Source organism: Sceloporus occidentalis, unplaced genomic scaffold (assembly GCF_023333645.1).
Source record: "Sceloporus occidentalis isolate IW3139 unplaced genomic scaffold, rSceOcc1.0.p SCAF_31, whole genome shotgun sequence".
Taxonomy (NCBI): Eukaryota; Metazoa; Chordata; class Lepidosauria; order Squamata; family Phrynosomatidae; genus Sceloporus; species Sceloporus occidentalis.
The window spans coordinates 9,897,067-9,920,148 of NW_028317011.1; the positions used below are offsets into that span (position 1 = coordinate 9,897,067).

Below are 23,082 nucleotides of genomic sequence, written 5' to 3' on the forward strand. Positions count from 1 at the left end.
GGGGCAGCAGTTAAAAGCGTCTGAACATTTCAAAAAAAATATATTGGCAAGTTTTGTGCACTGCTAGAATAAGGCTATGTCTAGGTGGGAAACTGGCTTCAGTTCAACACTTTGCTGTTGAACATATTATATTTACATTGATTCATTCATAGGAAGAGAAACATTACCATGTGACATATACAGTAAATAGCTGTAGCTAACATTCTCCAATCTTCAGATACAGAGACCCCTTTGTGTGCATTTGAATATAAAAATAAAATTCTTGTGGCATGGAATGAAAACCAGGCTTGGGGGAAATGTTGTCATAATAATGATGAGACACAAGTCTTCCTTCTGGATCTTTGGGAAATGGCCAGAAGCCATACAGTGTTACCCTCTCACATAACTCCATGGCTGCATTGACTATCATGAAACCAGACGACAGACGTTTTGCTTTAAGCCCATTCTCTTTCCACTTAATAGAGAGATTCTTTAGATATTCTGGGTGAAAGAACACAACTCTGTTATGCACGCCAAAGTCCTCCAAGGAATGGAGAACCCTAAAACAGATGTCTGTATTCATGGTGTACGAAAAGGCCGGCATAAGGATTAGAGCTGAACCATAAGACTTGATCATATCAATAAAGGGTTTCCTCTTCCCTTGCAGGCTTCCAAACCTGTGATGATATGGAGAAATTACCAGTGGTGGAGGGATGGAGAAATGAAGTTACAATGTGAATATTTTAATAGTACTCGTAAATAACAGATAAAAAGACTAAAACAAGATTGCAAATATGTCACCCATGACCCACATAACTCAGCCTGCTAGCCTGGCTACATTTTATTCCACTTTATTGTGTGTAAGATTTATAACAAAATGTATCATATGTCTGAAGTGTGTGCACTAAGCTAATATGCTAATATGTAGTGCAAAAGTAATGAATTAGAGCAATATTGCAAGAACAGGTGATAGATCAACTTCCCCCGATAGCATATAGTGGCAAATAAATCATAAGAGACACCCTTGGACTGAAAATGCTAAAAATATAAAACTAGGAATTTGTGATTTCTAAGATATTTGTATTTAAATAAGGCACAATTAGTGCGATGCCCAAAAATATTTACACTCTTCCTCTAATCTTGCTGTCCGACTTTGTGGAGACAGTGAATGGTTTTGCTCCATAGATTGCCAGAGAACTCTTCTAGAATGCCATTTTGTGAAGTGATATGGAAATCCAGTGGGTATTGAAATTGCTATTGAATATGAAATTGATCCACCACCTCTTCTCCCAATATCACTTACGCTTCTAATTCATTATTTTTACACTACATATTAGCAGGGCACTATCCTAGGGATGGTCTAACCCCTTCAGATGTTAGCTTCACTATGTTCCTGCCTCACCCAACTCCACCCATTCCTGCTTCTGTTTGCTTATTTTCAGTCCTCTTTAAGGTCATTGAGCATCATGGATGTAACCCTGGTTATGGCTAATGGGCTAACACATTGTGGAATGGCTAATGGACTAACACATTGTGGAAAAACATTGTGGAATTATGTTTTTTTACAGTCATCTTACTTGGATGCCAGTATGCTGGGGTTTGCAGTAACAAGATCACACTTGCTTCCAGTATCATATGACCTATTCATCGGAGGCAAATTAAACCTGCAACAAAAGTCAACGACCATATTTCAAACACAAACATTATATTTTAAGGAAAGTCCCATAAACAAATCTACATTAATAAACTGAAACTGTAGTATTATATTTCTGTTTTTTTTAAATAACTTAATTATGAACTTGTCTGTAAATATGTGTAAGAACATATATGTTTAATTTGGTATCTATTAATCAAAAATTTGAATACCTGAATACGAAATCTGCTTTGTCAATTTCATTGCCACAAAAGCTGTTTCGCAATATTCCCCCATTACCGACCACAGCACAGTGTCCCAAGTGCTTACCATTGAATGGTGATACCTTTAAAGGAGAAGACATCACAAATGTTGTGATTTGGTTCAAAATCATTTTATAAGATAATAAAACTGTAATAAAAGCTGTAATAAAAGCTATGTTCAGCATCATCTAAGTGATGTGCTGTTCCAAGCACCAGATTTTAAACATGTCTGCTTTGACAAAATTGTGCCAAACATGCATTGCGTCAAAACGTGGTGATTTTTTTTCTCCAAAAATATTTTAAGTTAATATCTCGAAATGTATTTCTCTATACTGCGAGCACTAGCTGGGCATACTATAAGTTTTTCTAGTTTTCCATTTAAAGGATAAGATCCTTTTTTTTCAGATGAACGTTGAAGTTTGAGTATTTTGTTTTTGCATAAAAGATATAGAAATCTGGAACCTTTTCTGTAGTAGTATAATATTTTGTTACACACAAAAAGTATATAGCACTTATACCTTTGGAAACATTTGGTGGATTTCAGGAGTTATTTGTATTGTCTTTTTCTGCTGTGTTTCATAATTAAATGTGTGTCCAATGGGCGTATTCTCTTGAGTCACCAGCATGAAGTGGGAAGCATTACAACAGCTCTCAAGGCATAGTCTGGAGAAAAAGCACAATTAATGTAACCTACAGGACAAAACTAGGTATTATTCACAACTGTGATGACCATACATTTGTGAACATTTCAGCAAATGATTCCATTAAAAGTATCAATTGCTAATATGTCAGATGCCTGCTTTGTGACAATTTATTTGAATGGCTCGTTCGGGGATAAGTCATATGATCAGTTGTGTTGATTCAGGGATTTTTAGTTTAATATTTTTGGGGGGACTCATTTACTGTACCCCCAAAGCAGATTGGTAGGGACTAAGATTTGATAAGACTGATCTTGCTGCTCTTTGGCAGTTGCGATTGCATATCAAGTTCCATCCCCACAAACAGATACATAGAATCAGCGCAATCCAGTAATTCTCCACACTCATGAACACTTGAATGTATATTTTTTAGACTTGTGCATTCGTCTTCGGGCGAACATGGAAACGAACACGAAGAGTGCGTTTTCGTGTTCGTTCCGAAGACACGCCGAAGAGAAGACGGCGGCGGTAAAACGTAGGCGAAGACGAAGACACACACCACGAAAATCTTCGTGATTGTCTTCGTCTTCGTCTACCATTCCCCCCCTTCATCTTACCTTGTCTTGTCTTCGTGGCTTCGCGGCAGTTCCCGGAAGTGGAAATCCGCAGGTTCGCCGTCACGGGTTACAGGGCAGTGCGAATGAGCCTATTGGTCGCCTACAGGGACCTCCTCTGGCATCAACCAATTGGTTGATGCCAGAGAAAGACCCTGCAGGTGACCAATAGGCTCACTCGCACGGTCTTTGTAGCCCCTGACAGCGAACCTATGGATTTCCGCTCCCGTTAACCCCTTCGATGCTGCGTTAACACAGCATCGAAGGGGTTAACGGGAGCAGAAATCCATAGGTTAAAGGGCCGTGCAAGCGACCAATAGGCTCACTAGCACGGCCCCTTAACCCTTTAAAAAAAAGTTAACCCCTAACTAATTGAACAGGGAGGGAGACCAGTGGCATCGGCAGTGCCGATGCCACTGGTCTCCCTCCCTGTTCAATTAGTTAAATGTCCGTACGAGCGACTTTATTGGTCGCTCGTACGGACATTTAACCCGGCACAGACTAACTAATTGAACAGGGAGGGAGACCAGTGGCATCGGTCTCCCTCCCTGTTCAATTAGTTAAAGACCAGTGGCATCGGCAGGGCAAGTTGCAGCATTGGGGTTTTAAAACCCCAATGCTGCAACTTACCCTGCCCATGCCACTGGTCTCCCTCCCTGTACAGAGTTAAATGTCCGTACGAGCGACTTTATTGGTCGCTCGTACGGACATTTAACCCGGCACGGACTAACTAATTGAACAGGGAGGGAGACCAGTGGCATCGGTCTCCCTCCCTGTTCAATTAGTTAAAGACCAGTGGCATCGGCAGGGCAAGTTGCAGCATTGGGGTTTTAAAACCCCAATGCTGCAACTTACCCTGCCCATGCCACTGGTCTCCCTCCCTGTACAGAGTTAAATGTCCGTACGAGCGACTTTATTGGTCGCTCGTACGGACATTTAACCCGGCACGGACTAACTAATTGAACAGGGAGGGAGACCAGTGGCATCGGTCTCCCTCCCTGTTCAATTAGTTAAAGACCAGTGGCATCGGCAGGGCAAGTTGCAGCATTGGGGTTTTAAAACCCCAATGCTGCAACTTACCCTGCCGATGCCACTGGTCTCCCTCCCTGTACAGAGTTAAATGTCCGTACGAGCGACTTTATTGGTCGCTCGTACGGACATTTAACCCGGCACGGACTAACTAATTGAACAGGGAGGGAGACCAGTGGCATCGGTCTCCCTCCCTGTTCAATTAGTTAAAGACCAGTGGCATCGGCAGGGCAAGTTGCAGCATTGGGGTTTTAAAACCCCAATGCTGCAACTTACCCTGCCCATGCCACTGGTCTCCCTCCCTGTTCAGAGTTAAATGTCCGTACGAGCGACTTTATTGTTCGCTCGTACGGACATTTAATTAATTGAACAGGGAGGGAGACCGGTGGGATGTGCCGGGTAAGTTGTAGCATTGGGGTTTTAAAAGTCTGCACGAGCGACCAACAGAGTCGCTCGTGCAGACTTTTAAAACCCCAATGCTGTAACTTACCCGGCACATCCCACTGGTCTCCCTGTTCTATCAGTTAAATGTCCGTACGAGCGACTCTATTGGTCGCTCGTACGGACATTTAACTCATAGAACACGGAGACCAGTGGGATGTGCCGGGTAAGTTACAGCACCAGGAGCCTAAAAGTCTGTACGAGCGACCAACAGAGTCGCTCGTACAGACTTTTAAAATCCCAATGCTGCAACTTACCCGGCAGATCCCACTGGTCTCCCTGTTCTATCAGTTAATAAATGATAGAACAGGGAGACCAGCGGGATCTGCCGAACAATTACGGCACCAGGAGTATAACAGTCTGGACGAGCGACCCTATTGGTCGCCAGCAGGGGGCTCGTCTGCCATCAACCAATGGCAGACGAGCCCCCTGCTGACGACCAATAGAGTTGCTCATACGGACATTTAAACTCCTGGCGCCAGAGCGGCTTTAACCCCGTTTTAACCCCTTAACCGGGGAAAACGAAGAAAACCCGAGCACGAAGAGTGTCCGCGAATATTCGCCCGAAGAGAAGACAGGACCAGGCGAATATTCGCGGAATACGAAGTTTTTTTTTTGCCGAAGACGAGCACGAAGACCAACACGAAGAGCCCCCTGGTGCCCAAGTCTAATATTTTTATTGAGAGCCAACAGATGTACTCACCACTTTACAGGTTACAGTATAATAAAGAGGACACAGTGCAGTCATTTTCTTCAGGGTACAGTGGGTATGAATCAGTGGCGTCGGCAGGGGGGGGCCAGAGGGGGCCATGGCCCCCCCTACATCATGCTGTGCCCCCCGGTGTGCCCCCCCAATTGAAACGCCGGCTTTTTTTTTTTTTTTAATGGACCCGGAGGAGAGAGTGAGAGGCGCCGAGCGGTTGCTGAGGAATAAGTTCTGAGCAACCGTTCGGCGCCTCTCACTCTTCTCCGCGACCGCGAGGCCTCTTCCTGGTTCGCAGTGCCGGCATTTCAAGCCGAGCGCCGGTATATGTCGTCATATCCGGCGCCCAGCAGTGAAGCCGGCAGAACCAGGGATACAGAGACCTCGCGATCTCACCGCTGGACAAGCCCAAGGTAAGTGAACTTCAAAGGGGGGGTTAGAAAGTTAGGAGGGGGTTAGAGAGAAGAGGTAGATAGGAAGTGAGAAGGGGTAGATAAGGATAGATTGGGAGGGAGAGGGGGTAGATTGGGAGGGAGATGGGGGTGGATGGGATACATTGGGAGGGAGAGGGGATAGTTAGGATTGATTGGGAGGGAGAGGGGGTAGATAGGATTGATTGGGAGGGAGAGGGGGTAGATAGGATAGATTGGGAGGGAGAGGGGGGTACATAGGATAGATTGGGAGGGAGAGGGGGGTACATAGGATAGATTGGGAGGCAGATGTGGTAGATAGAGAGGCAGATGTGGTAGATAGGGAGGGAGATGTGGTAGATAGGATAGATTGGGAGGGAGAGGGGGTAGATAGGATAGATTGGGAGGGAGAGGGGGTAGATAGGATAGATTGGGAGGGAGAGGTCTTTATGGGACAAAAACGGCGTACGTTCAGCTGTTTGGGGACAAAGTTGACATAATGTGTAACTTAGGTGCTGGTCAGGTTCTATATGGGCAGTGTGGACACCAGGGCTGGCTTTGGGGTGTGTGACCAGTGATCTATGCCTGTAATTTAGGGGGGTTTATCTATACCTTTAATGCAGAGTTTATATGTAATTTCCAATTGATTTATATCTGCAAAGCTGGGTTTTGTGTCATTCTGTTCATCTGTATCGGCTATATTTCCATACATTATTAATGTTTACCTGCAAATATAGGATTTGCATGTCTTATTCAGTTGATCAATACCTGGAGTGCTGTTTCCATGTGTTGATTATTTGATCTAAACCTTCAGTGCTGAGTGTACATGTGATTTCCAGTTGATATATACCTGCAATGCTGGGTTTGTGTGTTCTGTTGGTTTATACCTGCAATGCTATGTTTCCATACATTATTTATGTATACCTGTAAATACAAGGTTTTTTTTAATCTCATTCAGTTGCATGTGCTGTTTCCATGTGTTGTTTATTTGATCTATACCTGAACTACAGGGTGTAAGTAAAAGAGCGCTATGGTTTAGTGAATGAGGGGACAAAGGGACTCTGGGGATGATTACAGGGGAGAGGACCTCTCAATGTCACGGTGCAGTCAGAAGGAGGGAACACTGCACTGACTCTCACTGTCTTCCCCTGATCTGCAGTCAGTGTGGCAAATATATTGGCAGCAGGGTCTAATATTAATATATATTGGCTGCAGGGGCTAATATTAATATATATCGGAAGCTGGGACTAATGTTTATATATATCGGCTGCAGGGCCTATTATCAATAAATATTGGCTGCAGGGGCTAATATTTATATATATTGGCTGCAGGGACTAATAATATATATCGGCAGTAGGGGCTAATATTAATATATGTTGGCAGCAGGGTATAATTTCTATGTATATCGGCAGCAGGGTATAATATAAGTATGTATCCGCAGCAGGGGCTAATATTAATATATATCTGCAGCAGGGGTTAATATTAATATATATCTGCAGCAGGGTCTAATATTTCTATATATCTGCAGCAGGGTCTAATATTTATATATATTGTCAGCAGGGGCTAATATTAAAGAATGAAAAATAACTGTCACTTTAGCTGTTATTTTGAAATCATATTTTAATCACAGTCTTTACTTCAAAGAGATAAGTGCATATTATGTAGTTAAAAATGCACGTCTAACGTGTGTGTGTGTGTGTGTGTGTATATATATATATATATATATATATATAGTGTATATGTACCGTTTTATAATTGGCCCCCCTACTTTGGTCCCTGGCCCCCCATGTGCCCCCCCTAAATATGAAACCTGGAGACGCCACTGGTATGAATACATTAGGAAGGGTGGTCCCTTTACATGCTAAATACATGTCACAATATATATATGAACATGTGTTTAACAGGGCACGCAGTTCATATATGCGGTTAGTACTTACTTTAAGTGGTTAAATGTTGTCTTGTTTTCTGTCCAAGGACACCTCTGAATATCATTAACATATTGTAGAAAATGTCTAGTTTTTATTCTAGAAAAGGAAAATAGATTACATGAGATCATATCACAGCACCTTACCTTTTAAAGACATGTAACTCCATGCAGAAGTAATCCACTGAGGCTGTGTTGTCATGGTATACTCCTCCATAGTATTAATGGCCTGATTGGGGGGATCAGTGATCTCCCTTTAGGCCTTCCATTTAGCAACGGTCCTACAGGTAGCCTTAATGGCCAATAGGGAGATTGGGTCTTTGTTATGAGATTTACCACCGTAGGCTTTGTCAGTTTTGGCCAAAATACACAGTTCAAAGGTGACACAGCCTCTCCTTCCTTTTATCGTGGATCCTTATGAGACGTAGCCCCACAATATGATGTCCGATCCTATTGCTCATCACAGAGGACATGCAGTGTGACAAGGATGAGTTCCCACTGAAGGTAGGCTATGGGGTAAGGCTAGATGTTTGATTTTGCTTTGTGCCTACAAAAATGTGTGTCAGTAAGGGATGCACATATTAGAGCGAGTCATTTTTTGCAATACCCCTCCTATAACTGTATCACGTTAGCAATCAGGCAAGGAGTATGAGATGCAGGATTGATAGTAAATGTATGAATGCAGGAGTTACTCTCTGGATCACCAATAATAATGAGGGTGTTCACTTGACTGGCCACACAGCTGAGTTGAGCCGCAACTGGTGTGCCACCCGGGACTTAGCGGCCCCTCTACTAAAGGATAGTCAGAGAGACACACACTGCCCCTGGTGCTGAGAATAGTATGCTGGAAACACTGCCACTGGTACTGAGAGAAGAGGATAGTCAGTATGCGAGCCAAGGTCCCCCTGATAGGGGAGGTCAGATCAGCAAGGTCAAGGGTCCAAGGTCAGCAATGGTAGATCAGGAGATGAGAGAAAGGTCAAGGGCGAGCAAAGGTCAGGTACCAGGTAATCTTAGGATGCGAAAGACAAGGCAACAGAGATAGGGAAGCTCCAGACGACACAGAACCAGTCTGAATATCTGAGCACAGGTAAGAGAGTTATACTGCTCAGCATGGTGATTACGGAAGCTCTGCCCCTTGATAAAACGGTCTGAGTTTACTTGAGGGAGACGGCACCATCTTGGACAAGTGCTATGCCAGTACTTGCAATGGTAGTGTTGCTGATTCCCCCTGTAGCAATTAGCAGAAAGGGTTACATGACCCTGTCTGAATTATTGTAGGTGCACCTTGTCCCTGCTTTCCGCTCAACAACCCCCCCCCCCCGTGATTCGTGGCTTCAGTGCGCTGAAGGGTCCCTTGAGAAGTGCTAGGTGAGAAACAGGGGCGTAACTAGACGCCTCAGGGCCCGGGTGCGAGAATCTGTTAAGGGCCCCCCCGCGAGAATCTGTTAAGGGCCCCCCCACCCCCTCACCCCCCCAAAAAAAACATGATTTTTACCCAACAATTTTTTTTCAACTAATTCAACAAATTAAATTTACATATTGAATCATATCTGTAAAAAAATCAAAGAAAAAGGGGCGCATGTACAAAGGGCATAATCCAGGGGTGTCCAAGTTTTTTCTGCAGTGGGCCACTTCATCAGAATTGTATACGTGCGCGGGCCGCACTCATTTTTCACTGTGAGAAAATATGGTCTTTAATAAAATATGCAGATTAAAATAAAGTAAAATGACACAAAACCTTTACTCTTCCTCTCACTGATTTCTGGGCCTTGAAAGTTTTGCGACTACAAATTCAGGATTCCCTAGATTTATTCTAGGGATGAACTAAAATGAAAATTCTGGACCAAAACATTCAGGGTTCACTTAGCCAAAACTGAAAATGACCCCCACCTTTAAAAATAATAATAAAAACTCACATGTTTAATAAAAGTAGGTAACACACAATTAGACAAAATTAGCAATATGACTTGGCATGATAGGAGTGTGATTGCTGTTAGCCTAGGCAACCAGTAAATGCTGGTACCTAGGCATGATGGGACTGTGCTCGCTGTGATTGCTGTTAGCAATCACACTCCTATCATGCCAAGTCAGCCAGTACATGCTGGTACAGGGTGGCTGTAAGTGATGTGCAGACCCCATACTGCTGGCAGCATCACTACACAAGGGGGGCAGCTAGCTAGGTTTCAGCATGTACTGGCTGACTTGGCATGATAGGAGTGTGATTGCTAACAGTAGTCACAGTCCCATCATGCCTAGGTTCCAGCACTTACACATCCATCCAGTAAATGCTGGAACCTAGGCATGATGGGACTCTGATTGCTGTTAGCAATCACACTCCTATCATGCCAAGTCAGCCAATACACGCTGGTACAGGATGGCTGTAAGTGATGTGCAGACCCCATACTGCTGGCAGCATCAATACACAAGGGGGGCAGCTGGCCAGGTTTCAGCATGTACTGGCTGACTTGGCATGATAGGAATGTGATTGCTAACAGCAATCACAGTCCCATCATGCCTAGGTTCCAGCACTTACACATCCATGCTATCACACACACACACACACACACACACTCATTTATTCATATAATCATTAATTCACAGATTCATTCCCTCAATCACACACACTCATTCAAACACCCTCCCCACCCCCTTACCTGCACTGCATCGAGGGGATGCCGCTCACAGACTTCAGCAGGGGGCGCGGCCTCCCTCTGCCTTCTCTGCTAAAGCACAGAGGAAGTAGGATGTCACGTGAACTCCGCTTCCTCTGTGCTGTCCAGAAGACCCTCCCACAAGTAAGTAGCAGGGCTTGAGGTGCGGCTCGTGTAAGATCGGTTGCCCTGGCTGCCGATCTTACGCGGGCCGCACCTCGAGGTCTCGCGGGCCGCATTTGGCCCGCGGGCCGCATGTTGGACGCCCCTGCCTTATTTAAAAAAAAAAAAAACGTAAAAAAGATTTCGGGCGGCCCCTTGGCTTGGGCCCCCCTGCCGCCGGGGCCCGGTCGCAGTCGCGACCCCTGCGACCCCGGTTGATCCGCCACTGGTGAGAAACTCACAAGGGGTTAATGCCTGGATCATGGTTAGATGTTAGAGGTTGTTTATGACAATGTCAGTAGGTGACATGGCTTAACCCGACCCACTGTGTTGAGGAACGAGCAGTGGTGCCTGGCGGGTGGTCTGCCGATGATACACCATGTTGCAATGTTTATAGTAGTAAGATGGAACCTTCAGCAGGCTTAGGTGGTTAGGTGATTTATTAATGAACAACAGATTTATCTGTTTATGGTTTTTCAATAAAGTAAGCTACAGCATTTAGGTAAATAAATGCCATGGCCATTTCTAAAGCTAAGTTGGGCTGGTGTCATTTATTGTGTGTGTTTGTGTTATTTAAGGTCTTATCAAACCATTGTCACCACATTAAATAGGCAGTGCAAGGGTCATGAGGATATATGTGCCCATGAGCGCGATGGATGTATTGCTGCCAGGACTTCATCCCCCTCCGCCAAGGGACCGCCAATAAAGGGAAAGTACAACTATTCACGCAATTACTGGGAAAAGTATGGTATAGGAATAATCTCGGTTAAAAAGATTTGTATTCTGATTAATTTAATATCCAAGCACCATTCCCATACTGGTTCGTTAAGCATTTCTAAAAAAATAATCTATGCACGGAACACAATAAACAGTGTGAGACTTCATATTTCAGGAAAATCCATTATTAAGCTGCACCTTGTAGTTACAAAGTGGGAATTGGCTGGACAATGCACTCTTGAACAACAGCATTTTGATAACATTGTTGGTGTTTGTGGCAGTTGACGTTTTGTTTGATTTAATACACATAGTTCGTTACACATAATTGAATCCTTTCAGTACTAGAATAGTTGTAACACAAATCACAAAACAGGGTGCGTTTGCGTTAATTTTGTAAAGAAATCTACATGCCCAGCTAGTAGCCAAATTATAGCACCAACAGATTCCACTGTGTTGTATCATGAGGATATACCGTATAAATATATATATAAAAAAAATAAAATATATATATATATATATATATATATAAACAAAATCCTGTATTTCAACAGTGACAGAAGGAGTGGGACCCTACTTACTAGACCTTACAGCTGGCCTAATGTGTGTGTGTGTGTGTGTGTGTGTGTGTGTGTGTGTGTGTGTGTGTGTGTGTGTGTGTGTGTGTGTGTGTGTGTGTGTGTGTGTGTGTGTGTGTGTGTGTGTGTGTGTGTGTGTGTGTGTGTGTGTGTGTGTGTGTGTGTGTGTGTGTGTGTGTGTGTGTGTGTGTGTGAAAAAGTATTTGCCCCCTGACGATTTCTTCTATTTTTACATATTTGTCACAGTTTCAGAACATCAAACTAACTTTAATATTAGTCAAGATAACCATAGTAATGATGATTTCATGAATAGAAGGAAAAAAGCTATCCAATCCTACCTTGGTCTTTGTGAAAACATAACTGCCCCTTTAGCTACTAAATCAACCAATTAACTAAATTGAATTGATAATTGGGTTACATTTTGCTAGACACACCCATGGTTACTGCCAGACCTGTTAAATCTATACATCAATTAAATAAAATATTTCTTGCAAAGTAAAGTAGTCTAGAAGGTCTCAAAAAAGCAGTACATGCAGCCACGATCTAAATAAATTCAAGAACAGATGATAAGTTATTGACAGCTATCAGTCTAGAAAGGGTTACAAAGCTGTTTCTACGGTTCTGGGACTCCACTGAAACACAGAGAGCCATTATGTACAAACAGAGAACATTTGGAACAGTGGTGAACCTTCTCAGGAGTGGCCTGCCTACCAGCATTCCACAACAAGAACATCACAGCAACAGTCAAACATGGCGGTGGTACCAGAAAATCCTGAAAGAAATTGCTTCCCTAAACCTTACAAGCAGTGGCGACTCTAGAAAGAATATATAGGGGGGGCACACAAGATACCACAGTCAAACTGGGGGGGGCATTCATAATTTCCACCATTAAATCATACCACTGAGAAAATATATATATATATATATATATATATATATACACATATACATATACATATATATATTGCCAAAAATAATGTGCTATGGAATGATACTTTTGTTATTGGACTAACATAATACTCGGTCATTCAACATGGGAAGCCTGAAGCCACAATTTAGTACGACTAATCCTTGCAATAAATATTATAGCACAAATAACACAATACCTTAACTTTTCCACTAAATAATTTAAGGGCCTTGAATGTTTTGTCCCCTGAAGTCACTACAACTTCAGGAGGGCATTTTATCTCTGGATAAGTATACATTAAATAATTCCAACTGCCAGAAAACAGATAACCAAACACACACCAGGACAGGCTCTGCCACACCGACACCCAAACACACACACAGGACAGGCTATGCCATACGGACACCCAAACACACACACCAGGACAGGCTGTGCCGCACCAACACCTATACGCACACACACCCCAGGACAGGCTCTGGTACACTGATAACCAAAAACACACAAACAGCAGGACACAATCTACGTCACTGACATCTACATCAGGATGGATTTTTCACACTGCATTGTTGTTTATACCCCCTTAGTGTTTTTGACCCTTGTGTATTGATGCCCCAGCCAGCACCCTTTTAGTATAGATTAATGTGGTGCCCCCACGCCCTTGTATAATCGCCTCCAGCCACCACGATTTGTATTAATGTCCCCAGCAAGCCCCTCCTTTTATTATTGATTTATGTGATGGCCCATCACATATACGCATTAGACATGCATTTTTATCTACATAATGAGTACTTATCTCTTTGAAGTAAAGACTATGATTGAAACATGATTTCAAAATTACAGCTGAACTGGCAGTTTCGTTAATATTAGTTCCTGCTGCCGATATATATATATATAAATATTGGATCCTGCTGCTGATATATATATATATAAATATTAGCCCCAGTTGCCGATATATATTAATATTAGTCCCTGCTGCCGATAGCAGGTATAGATCAACACATTAACACACAAACCCAGCTTTGCATGCATAGATCAATTGAAATTCACTTGTGATCTCAGCACGGAAGGTGTATATCAAATCAACAGAATCAGACATACAAATCCTGTATTTGCAGGTATACAATAACAATTTATAAAACGTAGCATTGCAGGTATAGATCAAATAAATACATGGAAACAGCATTGCAGGTATTACCGTATTTGCTCGATTATAAGACAACCCTGATTATAAGACGACCCCCCAAAATCTGAATATTAATTTAGGAAAAAAAGAAAAAGCCTGAATATAAAACGACCCTATAGGAAAAAAAATTCCTATAGTAAATGTTAATTCATGTAAACTATTTTTTTTAATAAAAGCTATGATTGAGAAAAATATTTTGTTTTTAATTCCTTTTATTTTCCAACCTGCCCCCAGTTATGCACATCTGCCCCAAGGCTTGTTACTCTGCCCCATAAATGCCTTAAACCCCTATATGCCACTGGGCCCCATGATATGCCTTTTAACCCTCTAAATGCCACTGGGCCCCATGATATGCCTTTTAACCCTCTATATGCCACTGTGCCCCATTATATGCCTTTTGACCCCCTATGTGCCACTCTGCCTCCAGACATGCCTTATACCCCTATATGCATATAGGGGGTTAAAAGGCATATTATGGGGCAGAGTGGCATATAGGGAGGTATTAGGCATTTCAGGAGGCAGAGTGGTGTATAGAGGGTTAAAAGGCATTTCTGGAGGCAGAGTGGCATTAAGGGGGTTAAAAGGCATTTCATAGAGCACTCTGCCTACAGAAATGCCTTATGCCCCCCATTTAACACCCCCCCCAAAAAAAACTTACCGGTGCTTCTGACTTCCGGTGTGTTGTCCGGGCAGCGTGTAGACTTCCGCTGCAGCCAGAAGGAGGCGTGGCTAGCAGCGTGGGTTGTCTGCGTCCACCGCGCAGACCTTCCCCGGCTGTCAGAGAGAATTCCCCGGTGAGTGCCATCTTTGCCCTTCCACAATTACACATCTATGATACACACATACTCATTAACTCATGCTCTCCCTCATTCAGACTATTCATCCACATATTAACTCATGCTCTCCCTCATTCAGACAATTCATCCACATATTAACGCATGCTCTCCCTCATTCAGACAATTCATTCACATATTAACTCATGCTCTCCCTAATTCAGACAATTCATCCACATATTAACTTATGCTCTCCCCTCATTCAGACAATTCATTCACACATTAATGCATACTCTCACACATTCACACAATGCATCCACTCCTTAATTCATACTCACTCATTAACATGTACCCCCTCTCCCTCCCTTATCACTTTCTACCCCTTCTGCCTCCCTTATCACATTCTACCCCTTCTGCCTCCCTTATCACATTCTACTCCCTCTGCTTCCCTTATCTCTTTCTACCCCTTCTCCCTCCCTTATCACTTTCTACCCCTTCTCCCTCCCTTATCACATTCTACCCCTTCTCCCTCCCTTATCACTTTCTAACCCCTATCCCTCCTCTTTCCCTACTCACCCCCTTTGTATTTCACTCACCTTTAAAGTCCTGCGGCGGGAGAACGAGGCTTCTGTCTTCACTCCTGAGCGCCGGATATGATGTCATATACCGGCGCTCAGTATGAAACGTCGGCACTGCGGCGGAGGTAGAGGCCTCGTGGAGGAGAGTGAGGGGGGCCGAGCGGTTGCCAGACGCCCCTCTCTCTCCTCCGCGTCCCAAAAAAAAAGCGTTTCAGGCTGCCCAGGACTTAAAGTCCCATTGCGGGACTGTCCTAGGCAATCCGCTGGATGGTTCCAAATTCGGCGGGGGGGCAACAGGGGGGAATAACCTAGGGGGGGCAATTGCCCCCCTTGCCCCCCTGTAGAGACGCCACTGCTTACAAGTGCTTGTGTCGACAACGTTAATCAAACATTTGCGATAACTGGTCTTTTACATGCTTGGTTGTTTAGCAAGAGGTATTAGCAGTAGAAAGAGGGAAGTGCTCATGCCGTTGTACAGATCACTGGTGAGACGTCACTTGGAGTATTGTGTACAGTACTGGAGACCGTATCTCCAGAAGGATATAGATATGTTGGAGAAAGTGCAGAGAAGGGCTACTAAAATCCTTTATGGATTACAAGATAAACCCTACCAGGACAGGTTAAAGGATCTTAACCTATATAGCCTGGAAAAAAGACAGGACAGGGGGGATATGATAGAAACACTTAAATACTTAAAGGGAATCAACAAGGTAAAGGAAGAGAGTTTATTTAAAAGGAGAAATACTACCACAACAAGAGGACACAACCATAAACTAGAGGGGCAAAGGTTTAATGGTAACATCAGAAAATATTACTTTACGGAAAGGGTAGTGGACGCATGGAATAGCCTTCCAGCAGAAGTGGTAGATGTTAATACAGTAAAGTCATTTAAGCAAGCATGGGATAGGCATAAGGCCAAGCTATATTTAGGATAAGGGCAAGTACTAAAGGAAAGTACTCAGAGGTTGGGCAGACTGGATGGGCCTACTGGTTCTTATCTGCCGTCACTTTCTATGTTTCTATGTTTCAGTTTGTGACCTACAGCTCAAGTGCAGTTGGGTTATGCAGCAGGACAATGATCCGAAGCACAAAAAGTAAGTCCACCTCTGAATGGCTCAAAAGAAACAGAATTAAGGTTTTGTAGTGCCCTAGTCAAAGTCTTCACTTGAATCTGGTTGAAATGCTGTGGCATGACCTTAAAAAAGGCAGTTCATGCTCAAACACCCTCTAATGCGGATGAGTTAAAACAATTCTATCGAGAAGAGTGGGACAAAATAACTTCACAACAAGACCAGTTATCGCAAATGTTTGATTGCAGTTGTTGGCACAAGCACTTATAAGGTTTAGCGACGGAATTTCTTTTTCTTTACATGGGTAATACAGGCTTTGGTTAACTCTTTACTTCCAATAAATTAAATGATCATTGAAAAGCTGCATTTTGTGTTTACTCCCATTGTCTTTGTTGTGTATTAAAATTAGTTGGATGATCTGAAACATTTAAAAGAGGCAAATACTGTTTCATAACACTGTATATATAGATGACATTTCACACTTGTAACTGTTGATTAAGCAGTATTGGCGATAAGAAATCCAAGCAAAGGCATATCAGCTTCAAAGGAAGAAGATACATTACGTAATAAAACAATAAAGGCATTGGAAAAGATTTCTGGATTGTGCATGTCAGTTTACTTCCACAGAGTATCATATGACAGCCCCACACCATTCTGCAACAAATGGTCAAGCAGAGCAGTCAGTCAAGATCAAAAAGAACTAGAAAAAATGTTCCAATATGGCAGTACAATTCCTGCAACGACTGGATTCACTCCAGTCCATTTACTATTTGATGATTCCTTAGTTAAAAAACTAGAAATGATAAAATCAGGGACTTTATCAGAAACCTTTCAGATAGCTGCCAAAAATATAACAAGAGCACGATGGCGTTGGACAATGAAACAGAAAAAATAACCCAATGATGTTGGTTAAGGAGTCTGGGTTTCAACCTACAATGGAATGCAAAAAATGGATAAAAGCAAAAGCTAAACATGTTTTGGGACCAAAGTTGTATATTATTGAAAGTGGAATGGGACAAGAATACAGAAGACAGGTGGATCAAATAAGCTCTAGATGAAGTATAAAAAAAATATTGTTGTTGCCACAAATTCAAGAAGAATTCACAAAATGACATTGACAATATCTTTGTGATATTTTGTTTTGCTAATAATTTCCTTATTTGTTTTATTGTTATGTTAAAAAAAAATTAAGAGAACGAGAGGAGATATCCTGGAGGTAAATATATATGCATAGAGTTGTGAGTGGTTTTACTTCACAGGCAATATTCTTTTGTGTTGAGTCCATGCAGGGGGTTATGCGTGTGCCCGAGATTCCTAACTGCCATACTCTCTCTCTCTCGACAGTTTAAAGAAATAAATGGTATCATTCTGTCATCAGAAGCTAATTTCCCTGATTCACTCACTATAGTTACATTTTTAACCCCTTCTTTACCCCCAAAACATAGACCTTTTTTATTGTTTTTACAATATGTTTGTTTAGCTATGATTCTCCTTTTTCATTTTTACTGTACCCATACAAATTATACATATTTTTTCAAGGGCGGATATGTTTGTATGATAATTTGACCAAATACCCCAAAATGCAGTAGTATAGGTGTTATGAGTTTGGAAATACCTTATATGTAAGAACTTTTATATTGTTGGGGCAATTACTGGGCAAATGATCGAAGGCATGCATCTTTGTATCAACGTTTTGGATTATTCTCACGGTCTGTATACAGGTTTGTAATGGTAATCATGAACAAATAAAACAATAAATAATTCACATAGAACATATTTCTGGAAAATAGGCAACCTGGAGTGTTTCTCTTGTAGCTTTTGGGCTCTTATGCTGCCATTTGTATTCAGCTGCCCCTCCAGATTACAGAAATACCCCACATGTATAGGTTATTGTATATTTTTTAATCCTACAGGGCACACTACATGACACATTTATTTCACTGCACAACTGCACAACACACAGCACAAAAAATAAAGAGTTGAATTACGTACGACACTATAAAAACACAGTTAGATAACAATATATATTTTCATAAGTATGGCAGCCTTTTGCTCTTCTGGTGCACCCGCTTTTGTGGGCTACAACTCCCATCACTTTTATCATCAGTCTGACGGAGGGTGATGGGAGTTCTGATCCACAGTCATTAGCCCGTTCCTTAAAAAAAAATATATGTTTATAAAATGTAGGGTATTTTTTTATATTTGTATTTATTTGTGATTGTTTTGATCTCTGATCAGCAGCACTCATTCACTGTAAATAGAGCCTTGCATTCTTTGAAGGAAGTCTCGTAAGACTTGCAGCGTGGTGAGGGTGAATGGCGGTTCCCGAAGACTGCCTCGGGTGCATGTTTTCATGACAACATGGAAGGTCATGAAGGTTTTAATGAGTTAATGTCTTCCTGATCACCAACCAATTGGTAGTGTTCAAATAAATGTGAAAGGTTGTTTCATATTCCATACCTTTATCCTATCATTATTATTCTTAGTTATAAACAGATATGTCTAACTTACGATTTTGAATTTTGTAAGATAATTCTTCTCAGTTTCATGCACTCTATTGGTGACAAACTCTCAGGGATATTTCTTGATCTGAAAAGACAAAGTTTACAACAAAACCAAAACAGATAATGCATTTATAACCGAGAAATAATTATGTTTAAATGATTTTAATAATAGTATGCTTGTCACATTTTAGTTTATATTTATTATAAGAAAAAAAGCCTAAACAATCAATGGATATGGAATACTTTGTAAGCAAAGACACAACTCCTGTGCTGAAATATCTGGGGGTAGGCAAATCATTTTGGAGGATTTTATAGAAAGCCCTCGTGCATTTGCAGGGGGCACCAAGTAAGTTTAAAGGGAACTCTCAGCTATCATATGCATTAAAGTGAATACAATGGTTTACCATGCCATTTTAATGTTTCATTTTATTTCCAGTGTGTATCTCGTTATCTCTTTATCTAGGCCCATACCACAGACTCCACTAGACCAGAGTAATAATGGAACCTGTCCCTGAAAAAATAATGTAGAAAATATTGTCGTGGGACAATTGAACACTGGGGACAAGACAGGCATACTTAGCCACATGTCCCCAGTAAAAGTGTGCTGTTTTTATAAGTTCTGGTTTGCCTAATGGACAATCTGGCCAAGCCTTTATTAATTAAAAGCATACAAAACTAAAACAAGAATAAGAACATGTATAGGAAATACAGATACAGAAAGAGAAAATGGTCCTGCCATTGCTTACAGTCAATTAGGAGGATGATATATTAACAAATATTGGATCAACGGACAAGCATAGGATTTTCGTATAGTACGGTTTTATCCTTTAATCCCTCACTAATTATACCAACACTACACTACAATTTAGGATACAGAGATATACTCACCGATATGAAGTTCTTTCTCTGTTGATTATGTTGCTGTAGAAACCAAAACCTGCCAGGACAGCGAATAGAGTAGTTATGTGCCATGGTCTAAGCATTGTGTACTGAGGAAAATCATAAGATGCTGTCTTAAATGATCTCCCAGAACAATTTACCAGGCAACAATATTTCAATTAGTATAACTTCTGAATGGCTGAGGTCACTGAACTGTGTGATCTGAAATTCCTGATGAAGGTGTGTTGGTGTATATTCCACCACTTGCTTGCGATCGAGGAAATGTGTCTTCAATCATGGTCCTATCATATACAGAATGTAAGCAGCTGTTTAGAAACACATTGGTCTATGGGGAACCTATCAGAATACAGAAACTCAAACTTACTCTGATACATGAGTTTGTTCTTTTTTTGCCAAGAAATATATAAGAAAAATCCATTGTCAGAGAAGGCCACGCAAATTATTTAACCAATGGTCCTTAAGTACTGAAAGCCACCCTTGCCCATTGTCACTGTTCAAAATTCATTGATAATGAAGCCATTTTGTCCTCACAGACCCCCATCTTGCCCTATGGGGTTGGGATGCAATGCTTCAAATGAACGTCCGGTTCTACATTTTAAGAGCATATTAACTGCACACTTTGAAAGACGAAAGAGACAAGGATGAAGGCCGGGTGCAAAAATAAGGTGTTACCCTTGCATATATGGTATGCTCCTTAGTCTTAGTTTTGCTTCTCTGTCTCTTTGATATCTGCAAAGATGTTTGCCTGGATTTTGCATAAACTTTAAATATAAAGCATTATTAAAAAAATAGATATTTCTCAAAATAAACTTGGAACATGATGAACAATTTCGCCCTAAAACCTAATTGTTTTCTCTGTAAAGTTAAGCTGTTCATAGGACTTTGACCTGGGGAAAAAATGCTCAAAACTGTCGAGGCAAAATGGGTGCTTAAAAACAAAAAATAATAGCACTTTTGCTTCCCATTGCCACAGTTGTAGAAGACTGACATAACTATGATTTTTAGTGAATCCAACTAGACCTGCTCTCACCATAGGCCATAGAGGGCAAATGTCCAGTGGGTCACTAGATGGAGGCGGATTTCTTAATTGCATGCGTGATGTCTTCTCTCTAGATCTGGTGCTGTGTGATTTGCTGCTATATCTCTATATCTCATAGCTGTGATGTCAAGCAGACGGAAAATGATTAAGAGAGGACACATGATGTGAGGATAATCAGTAAGGGTGTGTAGCGTGAGTGACAGTTGGAAGGAAGCCAGCGGAGCAGAAACTGGTGCTTTCATGACGGTTACTATGTTACCTCTACAACTCTTCTAAACTGTTTAATAAAGAGTTACAAAAGAATTTCCAGAATAATTTCTGCAAGTTTATAACACTAGGTAATGTTTAATTTTTGGGCTCCTGCGCTTTCAATGACAGGGCCATTTATTCTGGCGCTCAATTCAACATACGGTTATTTTCCCAGTAGTATAAATGTTGCTCTGAAGACTCTTTCTCTGTATGTTTGGATGTTTACATTGAACATGCAACATTATGTGCTGGAAATACTTTCTCTCTGTGTTTCACTTACTAATTTGTCCAAGGAGAAGACCTGACAAGTTTTCCCTCAAGAAGTGTAATGCTCACTTTCAATAAACTCTAAAACTTAATGAGATCATCAAGACGTGGAACATGGTGAGGTATCTGAACAAAATCCAAATATAATGTAACACTAACATGAATAGACAATGCCAGTGCTTCTGATTATATCAAACTGCATTTGACATTCTTCAGTGTGATGCTTACCAGAAGATTTAACTGAAGAAGATATTCTGACCAAATGATCTGCCGCAAGAAGAGTTACAAAATATTGCAAACTATCTGATTGCTAAAAGAGACATCATGCAAATGAACACAGGGACATTCCCGGAATAAGGTTAATACACAAAATGGAGTTAGAGACCACAATGTATAGGATATCAAATTGGCAAATGTGGAGAGATGGGTTTAGTATTAGACACATAGACATTTACAGGCTATTCACATTTCAGACAAAGGTGTCCAACATGTGGACAAGTCTAGATTGTCCAGGGAAATAGATAAGTTTGTTAGCCTTGAGGTCAAAAGCTGTTATTTAAATGGATGTGAATTGAAGATATTTCACAGTGTCAGCCAGAGGCAATCCATCGCTGAGTTGTGCCAAATATCTTTATACTGTGTTAACTCTAATAATCCATGTCTGCTGCTTACACTACAAAAACTTTCATGTGATGTCTAGACAAAAGTCTTGTGTTTGTATGTGTCTGTAAGAAGCAAAATTTAATATTACTGCCAATGTTGCAGCATTACGGTCACTGAAGCTTTCCATACAAGTGGCTCAAAACCACATTCACAATATTCTGCTGAATGATTCCATTTAGGTCATACACAAAGTTGTGCAGTTATGTTGAATTAAACATACTAATTTTGCCACTGCTTACAATGACAACATATGTCATATGGGTATTTTGCTGTAAAACATGGTTAACTTCAATCACACACAGTGTACCACAGTGTAAAATGTATTAGGAATGATTATACAAAAGGATTTTGGCTAAATGCATGCTTATCTTGCTGTTAAATTGACATTTTTTTCTAGATAAGATGTTATATCTCTCAGAATTTAGAAAGCACTTCTAGGGTTCTTAAAGCCATAGTCTGAATGCAATTGAAGATTAGCTTGGACAGGTTTGCCCTACTTGTCTCCCATTGTTTCACCTTAGCCATATATAATGTCTATAGTAATGAATGCACCAATTTATTGTAAGAGTAGCTGGGGTCTCTTTTTAGTCTCCTGAAACCTCAGTCCCAACAACTTTTCCAGCATTTCTAGAGTGCTGATTTTGCTGTGTTCCATGACTTACCTCTCACCCCTTATAGTGTTCATGCATTCCCAGCTTACACATATATCCAAAAACATATTAAAGACATATTTTTATAGACAATGTTTTTTTCTGTTTCTTGTTTTTCTTTATACGAGACAAAAAATTCTGTAGTTGTACCAAACTACATAGATCCTTCAGTAGGTGGTAGTAGTATTGCTGTATGATAGCATAATAGCTTTGTTATGACAGTCATCTCATTAGAAACATAACATTTGATGGCATATAATTCAGAAGGTCTAGTCTGTCTATCTTGCCCAATGTAAAGACTCAAGCCTTAAACAGCATTTGGTTTCATTTTAGATTCAGGATAGCATTATCAAATGAATGTATACATTTCCTCACTGCATTGGCCTATAAAACTTCTGCTTGAAGGTTGTTCCTCTTATCTACCCCCCCTCCCAAAGAAAATAAAACCTTGTAACATTGCATCTAAACCACTGACCCTCTAATTTTAGGTTATGACCTCTTGTTCTAACATTTCTCCTTCTTTGAAATAAACCGTGTTTGTTTAATCCCTTTATGTA

The 23,082-nt window shown here is 41.2% G+C and overlaps 1 protein-coding gene across 1 annotated transcript; it reads right to left on the reverse strand.

Annotated features, from left to right (window-relative positions):
• Positions 1–196: 196 nt before the first annotated feature.
• LOC149298821 (alpha-2,8-sialyltransferase 8E-like) lies at positions 197–19,729 on the reverse strand. Its single transcript, XM_089487110.1, has 4 exons — positions 19,646–19,729; positions 1,846–1,958; positions 1,557–1,643; positions 197–656 (listed from the first exon to the last, which is right to left on the reverse strand). The coding sequence occupies exons 1-4, from the start codon at positions 19,727–19,729 to the stop codon at positions 197–199; spliced, it is 744 nt and encodes a 247-aa protein (XP_089343236.1).
• Between the last annotated feature and the right edge of the window lie 3,353 nt (positions 19,730–23,082).

Coding starts and splice junctions, on each gene's coding strand:
- LOC149298821 (XM_089487110.1), bottom strand. CDS start 19,729: ATGGCACATAACTACTCTATTCGCTGTCCTGGCAGGTTTTGGTTTCTA. Junction 1,959..19,645: donor AGAGAAAGAACTTCATATCG/GTGAGTATATCT, acceptor TCTCCTTTAAAG/GTATCACCATTCAATGGTAA. Junction 1,644..1,845: donor AAAGCAGATTTCGTATTCAG/GTATTCAAATTT, acceptor CTTTTGTTGCAG/GTTTAATTTGCCTCCGATGA.